Genomic DNA, 11,404 nt, shown 5'->3' with positions numbered 1-11,404 from the left:
ACATTTCATTACACCAAATACACAAAATAATGTTCTTTTTAGCAACATCATATGACCCCTTTAACATAGATTTGCATTTAATCCTGAATTATCTATGCATAATCTGGTTATAATTTTGTTCTCTTCTTAGTAATACGGTGTCATCTTACTATATAATACAGAACCTACTTTCCCTTGTATCTTAGCCTCTTTGCCTACCCCTTTGTTACCCTCCACTTGACTGATAACACCTAAGAGATTTCAAATACTATGCCTTGGGCAGCAGCGAGCCGGCACAAATAACTCCTCTCTCAATGTTTACCTCCTCCAACCACTGAAGAGCCAGAAAAATTGCAACAACAGACTAATGCTCTCTTTCTTATGATAGCCTTTTTGGTATATTTTTGTTTGATGTACTTATTAACAATATACTCAAATGAAAGATTTTTTTATTTCCCTTGATTTTAACTAACAGGCTTGCAGGGGCAATGTTGGACATTGAAGCACCACGGTGGAACTCCGGCAATGACACTTTGATTATATTTCCTATCATCATGACTGTTGTTGATGTGTTAATATCAGAGGCATTTCTCCCTTCTCTACTTGTCAATCGAGCATGAGCCTTAAAGAAGGGGTAATAATCAGGGGGTCAAAATTTGGCACAACACCTGTGATAGCTGACTAGTTGCGTTCTCCGTTTCCGAACGAGACGACTGACGCACTGCGCATGCGCTGAAGTTTTGTTCGGATTTCATGTAATAAACATGCGAATAGGATTGATAGGGTTACGTGCTTACACCCAATACTACATCGCTACATATACATTCGATTGCAGATGACGAAATGAACAAATAAAATCATACGTTTTCAGACGCATAATCGCTATTTAACACAATAAAACGGAACAGTTTGTAATAAGAAAGAATAACGTTTATTACCCTCCAAAAGGCGCTGGATGATCGAATCGATGTTTAACTTGTCAGAATCAGCCATTTTGTCGCTCGCTGGAGATTAGCCGGCTAACAGAGACAGGAACAAGACGACACAGGAAACCGACCAATAATACAATTACACGACAATAACTTAAAAACAAACCTCTATTTTAAAAAAAGTCACACTACTGATAGTATTCCCGAGTTCATATTATGATGTTATTGCCGCGAATGGTCCCTTCAGTAGTTCGTTGTCTGAGGTAAACTAGTACCACGACCGCTGACGGTTGTAGGAAACGCCGAAGGGGCGGGGTAGACACTAAAGTGCGTATCTGATTGGTTATTCTCGGTTTATGACGACCGCTTCAAATGCAGATCCGAAAAGCCAATAGGATATTCTGTGTGTCAATCTTTTCTATATTTAATTGTTAACAAGCAAATTAAAACCACATTCATCAGTGTATAATCTCAGATTCACCGTATAACACTGTTAACCCTCGTTATTATAGCGATGTAAAACGTTTCTCAGGTTGGATGGTTTATATACTGTATTAACACCGATTGCTAATTATTCATAAAATGTACTGTTACAGAATACATTCGAAATATAAATGAAATATAATGTATTCGTTCTTCCAACATACGGAAGTAACCAAAGATAGAAATGACGTAATGACGCAATCCATCAGCTATCTGACGCGAACAGAAAGCGACAGTTCGAATCGTCCGATTCATTCTAAACTGGCAGAATGTGCCACTGCTGATGCGGAAACGTCACCAAAATCGACGATTAAATGGAATAGAACACTCACAATCAAATATGCAGTTTGGTTTTGAATAGCTAACCTCTTTGACCATGAAGTTGGTTCATAAAGACATCGAGAAGGATAATGCCGGGTAAGTGCTTTCTGTACAACGCTTTTGGACATCATGTGCGAATTCTGAGTGCTGTGGTAGTACCATGATGCAGTGGTGGTATCATACGGCAACAACTGCGTACTTTGGTATGAATAAAATTACGTGTAATTCTTCTTTGTTTGTCGAACTGACTTGAAAAGCGCCTGCTATACCTCAGATGCTGTCATTGTTAACCCAGTGCTTTGTTGGCAAACTTGGCATGATTGTTTCACAAACACAATATTGCCACAGCCCAAAAATGCGTTTGCCTTTCCTGTAGCGCCTTCTATTGACAGATTGTGGCTAGTTGTGTGCTAAGTTATTTTATTTCAGATCATATTTGCATTATTTCAAGTAATAAAATGTAATATGGTCAGTTTTGATTTCATATGGACTTACTCTGACTTTTTCTTCAGCTGACTCGTATAACAACCATGTTGTTGTTGGATTGACTTCAGATTTAATCTAAAAATAAATGTAATAGATAATATATACAATGGATGTAACATTAAATAAATAGTGTAAGTAAAATGTTTATGATATCATTCATGTCAGATTTTAATTCTTTTGTTATTGAAAAAATAAAATAGGTTTCATAATTTCAGTATTACCCCATTCAGTCAGATTGAAGCAGTACTTAGAAAATAGCTGTAGTTGCCCTAGTGCAGTCTCAAGAGTGAACTGACTTGCCTTGCCTTCACAGTTAAAGAGCAAAGTAGGCAACACAAAAGTGAAAGTTTCTGTCTTCTGTTTCTGATTTTTTTTTTCAGTCAGGTGACACTAATACCTGAGGAAGCAGAGGATATGTGGCACACCTACAACCTGCTGCAGGTGGGCGACAGCCTCAGAGCCTCAACCATCAGGTCTGTCTCTTTTTTTACGCCATACTGACCACCATCTTTTACCAGTTTTGTTTTATCACACTTATTATCTGAGATGTTTCTACTCAGTGAAAACTATCTGATGTCACAAACAGGAAAGTGCAGACAGAGTCCTCCACAGGCAGTGTGGGCAGTTCACGTGTGCGCACCACACTGACTTTATGTGTGGAGACGATAGACTTTGATTCCCAGGCCTGTCGGCTCAGAGTCAAAGGAACAAACATCCAGGAGAACCAGTATGTGAAGGTCAGAGTGCATTTAGAAATGTATAGATTGCTTTTTAGAATTTTTAACTTCGATTTTTTTTCATATTTCAAAGCTTTGTTGCACTTATGACATGTCAATTTATGTCAAATGTATGATATAAACAGTGTGTTGACATTTGTGCCAACTTCACACCTAAAATAGAATTTATACTTTATAAATTTGAATATTAAGTATAGTAATTTATATTGACCCTCGGGGAATATTCCGTTTGTTAATTTAGCCTAAATGTGAATGCTTTTTTCTCTTGTCATATGTAGATGGGTGCCTATCATACCATTGAACTGGAGCTCAACAGGAACTTCACTCTTGCCAAAAAAGTCTGGGACAGCGTGGTGTTGGACAGAATTGGTAATGTGTTGGTGTTTTTTTTAGCATATTTTCTGACTAAAATTAGCTTTTCTGACTAATAACTATTTCACATACTATGTAACAAAATGTTAAAAAAATGATTAATGACAAAATTATGGAAAAAAAAGGATTAAATGTTTTCTTTATTATTTTATAATATTTATAATATTTTTTATAATTGTATGTTGGCATCCATGTTTGAAAACAGGAATAAATTTTTTTTCTTTAAAATACAAAAATATATATTTTGCAAATAAATCATACTGCTTTCTTCTTTCATGCAGTGAAAATGGATGTTGATCACCTCTATCAAGCTCTAATTTTATTTTTATTTTGTTGTAATTTGTCCCGTCTGTTTACAATCACTTAAGACACATCTCGTATCTGGGATCTTTACAATAATTTCCCACCCAAACTAAAAGTAAAATAGATAAAAATGTGAAAGTGACTTTTTAAAGCTACCATGGTAAAAAGGATGGTTTTAATGCTTTCCAGACCTAGAAGGCAAGTAGGTACTTTTTTATTACTATTGTTACTATGTTAGCATTTACAGACACTTCAGCTTCATAAGGATGCTATGTAAAGAAACATGACGTGTGCCTTCACCTTATTGTGTGAGAAACAGAGCTGAATTTTGTAGTTATACTTCACCAAGTATCTTAATGGCTTGACAGCTGCAGTCACCATTCACTTTTCACTGCATGGCAGAGAGCAGCCATGAGCATACTAAAAGGTTAATGAATCTGATCCAGCTCATCGCTAGTTGATTTGAACCCCGATTCTTCCCTCATCAATAGAGCAGGCATGTGACCCCGCACAGAAAGCAGATGTGGCTGCTGTTGTGATGCAGGAAGGTCTGGCCAATCTGGTTCTCGTGACTCCAGCCATGACCTTACTAAGGGCAAAGGTTGAGGTCACCATCCCCCGCAAGAGGAAAGGCAGTTGTGCTCAACATGACAAGGTGAGCCAATAAACTTGTGACAATAAATCTGAAAATGCATTTAGGTGTTTATCATTATATTGAGCTAATGATTGTTAGCAATAGATGTATCTTTTGTTTAAAACTGTAATCCATGAATGTAATCCATTAGAAATACAATAGATGCAACTATTGTTTCTACATGTTATGCAATAGATCAGCGGTGGCAAACTCCGGTCCTGGAGAGCCGCAGCCCTGCACCCAAGATTTTTGTGTTCTGTGGGGAAAATAATGTTGAATTACTACTGCTATTTTTAACCATACAGCTGTGTCTATGTGTGCATCATGCAGCACAGGGGTGGCGAACTCCGGTCCTGGAGAGTCGCAGCCCTGCAGAGTTCAGCTCCAACCCTAATTAAAACACCTGCCTGTAGCTTCCTAGTAACCGTTCAGACCTTGATTAGCTCGTTCGGGTGTGTTTGATTAGGTTTGAAGCAAAACTCTGCAGGGCTGCGGCTCTCCAGGACCGACGTTCGCCACCCCTGCAATAGATGCTTCTCAGTTGCTGCATGTATATTTCAAAATATGCATACAGTGATAGTGTTCTCTTTCAGGCATTGGAGAGATTTTATGAGGCTGTCATGCAGGGCATTCTTAGACACTTCAATTTTGATGGTAATTTTTTTTTTTTAATTCAGATAATAAGGATGGACAATGGACAAATAAATACTGATATTTTTGTTGCATTTGTGTTTTTTAGTGGTGAAGTGTATTCTGGTGGCCAGTCCTGGATTTGTGAAAGATCAGTTCATCTCATACCTGTTTAAAGAGGCTGTGAGGCAAGACTGCAAAATTCTCCTGGAGAACAGATCCAAATTCATGGTGGTGCACTCCTCATCTGGACACAAGTATTCACTCAAAGGTCAATACTCTGTTCACCTTTCAAAAGTAAAGATGTGCAAAACTTTCATAATTGACTAGTAGGCTTGCCAGATTTTGCTGGGATAAGGGAAAACATGAATAACATTTACAGTTCTTCAAGGAATAGAATAGCGTTACATAATGTAAAGTCACCTAATGAAATGTTTGTGACTCATTAAACTATAAAATAACAAAATGTTACAAATAATCTGCTTTTCAAAGTCAGGACCATTATCGGATGAAAAGAAGAGTCATCTCTTTTGCAAGACGGTTGAGGTCTAGTGAACAATACACAATTTGATCTGATCAGTTTAATCTTTGTTTCATTTTTAGTTAAAGTAAATAAAAACTACATAAATTGTAAGTTTCAAAAATTAAGCTGTCTTTTGTTACGTAGGCTCTTGGGCACTGAATATTTTCCTCATAGCACCAGCTTGCGTTCAACCTTTGGTATAACTGGTATATTTGGCTTGAATGTGGGTACTGTACCAGCTATATATGCAAATATATAATGCTAAGTGCTGTTTTAATATGATAACTAACAGATATGATGGAAATAAATAAGCAAAATTATTTGCAAAATGTTCATATGTTCTTATTTAAATGACGCTCCAATGCAGTGGTGCAAAATTTTGGAATATGTTGCATTTCGACTGCAAAATTTTTTTTTCAAATGCTCAGACATTTTGACAGACACCAAGTGAGCAAATAACACTACATCATTCATGCCACAAAACTGGATTCTGCATTGAAACACTAAAAATTGGTGAAATCTTGTCTCATTCACTAACCAAGTGCAAGCACAAATTTGTGTATGATATCTACATACAACGTTTTCTCAAACTTTAATAATAAAATTGACTGTAAATGTATGAAACTATAGAACAACTGAAACTGCTCATTGGCAAAAAGTCACATTCTTGTGGTGCCTTTATACATGTTAAAATGTTGATTTTATGCAAAGATATTAAATCTTACATATATCATTGTGTGGCAACCCTTTATATGGATATAATTTGGACACATTTTATGCAAATTACTAACCTTAGACATGCATGAAAATATTAAATAATTGAATATGCTTAATATGCAATTAAAAGAGCAAAAAAGTACATACTGAGGGGGAAATTATCAAAATTTCATATTTACATTTGTGTATCTGCATTTAAGTTTTTTTCTTCATTGTTGTTTTAATGTGACAATATAAATGTGAGATTTTAATTCTACAGAAGTGCTGTGTGATCCAGCAGTCACCGCCCGATTGTCTGACACCAAGGTGACTAAATTTGGATTTGTACATTTGCACATATAGATTGTAGCATTGCCATCACAGTGTGATGTTTAATACTGGGTGATGTTTTTTTTTTTTTCTGTTTTAGGCAGCTGGAGAGGTTAAGGCTTTGGAAGACTTTTACAAGATGCTTCAACAGGAGCCTGATCGAGCTTTCTATGGGTGATCAAAATCACTACTATTTAAATAAGTCATTCCTGTCAGTATCACACACCATCTCAATGAGAAAAAAACAAAAACATTCATAACACTTTATTTTGATAGTCCACTTTAGACATTCTACTACTGTAAGCAACTTTGCAACTACACGTCAACTACCAGTCAGAGTATTAGAAGAGTGTTTAATATCTGCTAACACTTTATTTTGATGGGCCTCCATCAGACATTCTACTTACTGTAAGTAACTTTGCAAATATTTGTCAAATTATTCTGCTAACCCTAACATATGTCTATTAATACTCCAATGAGAGTCAGTTGATATGTAGTAGCAGAGTTTTTTACTATAGTTAGTAGAATGTCATTCTTGAGACATGATCATTTATAACAGTATTTGCATCTATTAAAAAAGCTTTTGCTCTGTACAGATTGGCTCATGTGGAAAGAGCGAGTGAAGCTTTAGCAGTTGACATCCTGCTGATCAGTGACCAACTATTTAGGTACATTTAAAAAGTAATCCAATCCATATGTAATGGTCTATTCTGTTTTAATTGTGTACTTCATATAAAAATATGTATTTTATTTTTTCTTCTCCATGACAGACATCAAGACATAGCCACTCGCAGCCGGTATGTTCGGCTTGTAGACAATGTGAAGGAAAATGGAGGAAATGTCAGGTATTCAAATTATTGTGTATGGTCATATTCTTATGCTATCTGTGTTATGCAAGATATGTTAGCTCTTTTCTTCTTCTGTTTAATAATATTTTTTTAGAATATTCTCAAGCCTACACGTATCTGGAGAACGTAAGTTTCTTTTCTATAGTTTTTGTTTCAGAGAATTATTTTGGATCGCCATGTGACTGACATGGTGTGATTTGTCTCTGTAGAGTTGAATCAGTTGAGTGGAGTGGCGGCCATCCTGAGGTTCCCCATCGCTGATGTGTCTGAAGCTGAGGAGGACAGCAGCTCTGATGAAGACTAACATTATGCTCTCATGCAAAAGGATTTGGTATGAAAGAGCGGAAATGCTTCACAGTTAGGACTAACTGGAATGAGACTCTATTATGGCCTTAATAAAGCAGAAAGCAGAGCAGAAAAGCAGAGCTCTGAAGAATGTTAAAAAGTATTGAACGTCATTACTTTATTAATCCTTGTGTGCTGTCTTATCAAAGATGCATATTAATCCACATTGCAAAGTGGGTACTCTGCAGTCATTGAAACATCATTTATTTGTAAATAATTGCAAATTAATTTTTAAGGCATTACAGAGCTGTGGATGATTTGGATAGTTTGGACACAGGTACTTGGATACTGCAACGCATCCTTGCAATGCACCCTGTTCAGAGAAGATCATTTGCAAACGAAAACAAACCAAACTAAGGAAAAAAATGTGCAGGTTTGGATAACAAACACTCCCAACGAGCCAGGTTTGAAAACGCCCCTAGCACTAGCGTAGCCAGAAATTACAATGTGGGTGGGCCCAGAGAAAATTGGGTGGGCCTAGCCTAAAATCGCATCTGTAATCAAAATAGGCCTTCACCTTATTGTGTGAGAAACAGAGCTGAACTAATAGCTACACAACTAACAGTTACACCTGCTTGAATACACATCACCGTTTAATCAGAGCATAAGCCTGTATGTCATTATAGGCAGTGTTAAGAACATAACGATAAGAACAGCATGAGCACGGCGGCCACACCACACGCGCGCGCATCTGACAGACGGACAGCATCAAATCAGCAGGAGAGTAGCTAGTAGTACAGCAGTGGACAGTATGTAACCATGCTTGGTCATAGTCTGGCTCAGCGGCCACATAAACAAAATAAACAACAGTGACTAGGCAACAACTACATAGTAGTAAAATGTAGATTCAAACGCCCCTAGCACTAGCGTAGCCAGAAATTACAATGTGGGTGGGCCCAGAGAAAATTGGGTGGGCCTAGCCTAAAATCGCATCTGTAATCAAAATAGGCCTTCACCTTATTGTGTGAGAAACAGAGCTGAACTAATAGCTACACAACTAACAGTTACACCTGCTTGAATACACATCACCGTTTAATCAGAGCATAAGCCTGTATGTCATTATAGGCAGTGTTAAGAACATAACGATAAGAACAGCATGAGCACGGCGGCCACACCACACGCGCGCGCATCTGACAGACGGACAGCATCAAATCAGCAGGACAGTAGCTAGTAGTACAGCAGTGGACAGTATGTAACCATGCTTGGTCATAGTCTGGCTCAGGGGCCACATAAACAAAATAAACAACAGTGACTAGGCAACAACTACATAGTAGTAAAATGTAGATTAATGTACCTATACACTGGCGTGTAGGGGAGGTAGATGCTGGAGAATGGAACGCTGCTGGTGATGGAGAAATAGGTGAATTAACGTTAGCACTAGCAGAGCTGTTCAGCTGCTTGAGCGTGGAATACGCAGGGGACGTTTCATTCATACTCGAAGCCGGAGGGCGCTCTCTCTGCAGAAAGTACAAAACGGACTCATAGAAGTAACGTGACGTGCCAGGAAAACCCCCCAGAGAAAATTGGGTGGGCCTAGCCTAAAATGCATCTGTAATCAAAATAGGCCAACACAACTAACAGTTACACCTGCTTGAATACACATCACCGTTTAATCAGAGCATAAGCCTGTATGTCATTATAGGCAGTGTTAAGAACATAACGATAAGAACAGCATGAGCACGGCGGCCACACCACACGCGCGCGCATCTGACAGACGGACAGCATCAAATCAGCAGGACAGTAGCTAGTAGTACAGCAGTGGACAGTATGTAACCATGCTTGGTCATAGTCTGGCTCAGGGGCCACATAAACAAAATAAACAACAGTGACTAGGCAACAACTACATAGTAGTAAAATGTAGATTAATGTACCTATAAGCTGGCGTGTAGGGGAGGTAGATGCTGGAGAATGGAACGCTGCTGGTGATGGAGAAATAGGTGAATTAACGTTAGCACTAGCAGAGCTGTTCAGCTCCTTGAGTGTAGAATACGCGGGGGACGTTTCAATCTTGCTTGAAGCCGGAGGGCGCTCTCGCGCAGAAAGCACAAAACGGACTCATAGAAGTAACGTGACGTGCCAGGAAAACCCTAATATGGACAAAGGCATGTATAACGGCATCCTGCTGTAGCTAAGCGGCAAGGAGCTGTTTGCAAACTTAGCTCCATCATTATGGCAAACAAGAATTAAGAAACAACACAATTTATTTTTTATAGGTCAAGTATTGTGATTATTGCAACAGAATTCACAATGATTAGGCTACCTTGTGAAGCAACTGACTGGTGGGTAGGCCCAGGCCCACCCGTAGCTACGCGACTGGCCCCTAGTGAATGTTCAACTGTTTTTCTGTATGCACTACTCGGAACACCCATTCGTTCCAATTTTGTAATTTGTTCTCAGTGGTGATTGGAGTGTATTTAGAAATTGCTATGCATATTTGACCAATCATCAACATCACAGTTTGTTACACACGAAAGTGGTGGCAAACATAAGTAGTCACAGGTGCAAAGCATAAACACAATACTATAAAATCTATTTACAATGTCACACACATTTTAGTCTCCAATAGCAATACAAATGCAAGTTACCTAGCCATGCAGGAGCAGCTTCCAGTTAATATGTAGCTTAGATTTAAAGTAGCTTCTTTGTTGACGATGACTCATGTTTTATAGTGTGTTCAAGTCATGTAGGAAAGATTGCTTTTATGAATTTAATGCACATAAATGGCACCACAAAGCCCTGCGGTTTCAAGTTGGGGGCATGTTGGTGAAAAAAAAACATGTCTAATACAATAGCTGCAGAATCTATATTGACTATAGATTTGTTGAAATGAAGTTATTTCATTTACAATAAAAATGGCAAAGGTGCATGTACAAAATGTGATTGTACTGTGCAATTATGATAGAATGTATAATATTCAGTTTACAGCATGTTCATAATTGAACAAAACCTTAAAAAAAAGCAAAAATACACCTGATGTACATTCTTCATTCAGCATTTTGTAGAAGTAGAGTTAAAAAATCTTGCTTAATTTTTTTGTAGATAAGGTTCATTGCTATATTGCGCCGGCCAAAGTGACTTGATTGCACCAGACATGGTAATTACTACTTCCCAGCTCGTAAATATCAACTTCCCAGGAGGACTTGAACACGTAACTACACATCAGCTGTCATGGCAGTAAGCTCTCATCACAATAAACGCATTGCCATGAAAATGTTTAAAGACATTTCTCACAAATGTATTTATTTGTATAATAATCTATACACGTAGTTGCAGTTTCACTACAGTAGCAGGCTAATAGCACAGACAGTGGACAAAGAAGCTACTTTCAAGTGGGCATGTGTCGACAGTTTGAGTTTAATTGGATCAGTTGGAGTATACTTTAAAAGGCTGTGCATTTGGCTGTATTTTAGCATTTGTGTCAAAACTGAAGTATACTTAAACTGGGCTTAAAGCGACTCCAACGTTGAGTAATTTCTTATAACATCCATGAATTAACACTAAACCTCAAATTTAGGGATGTAACGATTCACTCAACTCACGATTCGATTCGATTCACGGTTTTGATTTTGATTTCGTGATTCGATTCGATTCACGATTATTATAATTTTTTTTAACAAAATTAGATTTAAGACAAATTATAAATTAAATGTGTCCTTTTATTATTGCTTGGACAAAATGCTGCACATTTCTTTGTGAAATTGAAATATAATACTATAATAATATACTAATATAGCACTTGCATATTACTGCTCTTTTGTTGGTTTTGATTGCTTCTATTGTCCTCATTT

General features: G+C 37.6%; 2 protein-coding genes across 2 annotated transcripts in view; one reads left to right on the top strand and one right to left on the bottom strand.

The window, feature by feature from the left end:
- Positions 1-1,230, bottom strand: part of ppp1cab (protein phosphatase 1, catalytic subunit, alpha isozyme b) — a 20,653-nt gene extending 19,423 nt beyond the window's left edge. Inside the window, exon 1 of the mRNA XM_016439930.1 lies at positions 918-1,230. Within this exon, the coding sequence (XP_016295416.1) occupies positions 918-972 (55 nt within the window). The 5' untranslated portion in view covers positions 973-1,230. The remainder of the gene's footprint in view (positions 1-917) is intronic.
- Positions 1,231-1,587: 357 nt separating this feature from the next.
- On the top strand, positions 1,588-7,768 carry pelo (pelota mRNA surveillance and ribosome rescue factor). The gene is made up of 13 exons (XM_016439929.1): positions 1,588-1,808; positions 2,579-2,671; positions 2,785-2,935; positions 3,214-3,304; positions 4,102-4,265; positions 4,838-4,898; positions 4,984-5,145; positions 6,374-6,420; positions 6,524-6,597; positions 7,020-7,091; positions 7,194-7,268; positions 7,366-7,397; positions 7,481-7,768. The coding sequence occupies exons 1-13, from the start codon at positions 1,768-1,770 to the stop codon at positions 7,573-7,575; spliced, it is 1,158 nt and encodes a 385-aa protein (XP_016295415.1). The 5' UTR covers positions 1,588-1,767; the 3' UTR covers positions 7,576-7,768.
- Positions 7,769-11,404: the final 3,636 nt, after the last annotated feature.

Source organism: Sinocyclocheilus anshuiensis, unplaced genomic scaffold (genome assembly GCF_001515605.1).
Source record: "Sinocyclocheilus anshuiensis isolate Anshui unplaced genomic scaffold, SAMN03320099.WGS_v1.1 scaffold151, whole genome shotgun sequence".
Lineage (NCBI taxonomy): Eukaryota > Metazoa > Chordata > Actinopteri > Cypriniformes > Cyprinidae > Sinocyclocheilus > Sinocyclocheilus anshuiensis.
The sequence above is the reverse complement of the archived record's forward strand: the minus strand, read 5'-3'. Positions and strand labels throughout refer to the sequence as shown.

Excerpts from the sequence above, each read along its gene's own strand:
- pelo (XM_016439929.1), top strand. The coding sequence starts at position 1,768 with ATGAAGTTGGTTCATAAAGACATCGAGAAGGATAATGCCGG. Across the intron at positions 2,672-2,784 it reads CTCAGAGCCTCAACCATCAG|GAAAGTGCAGACAGAGTCCT; the intron begins GTCTGTCTCTTT and ends TGTCACAAACAG. Across the intron at positions 6,598-7,019 it reads CCTGATCGAGCTTTCTATGG|ATTGGCTCATGTGGAAAGAG; the intron begins GTGATCAAAATC and ends TGCTCTGTACAG.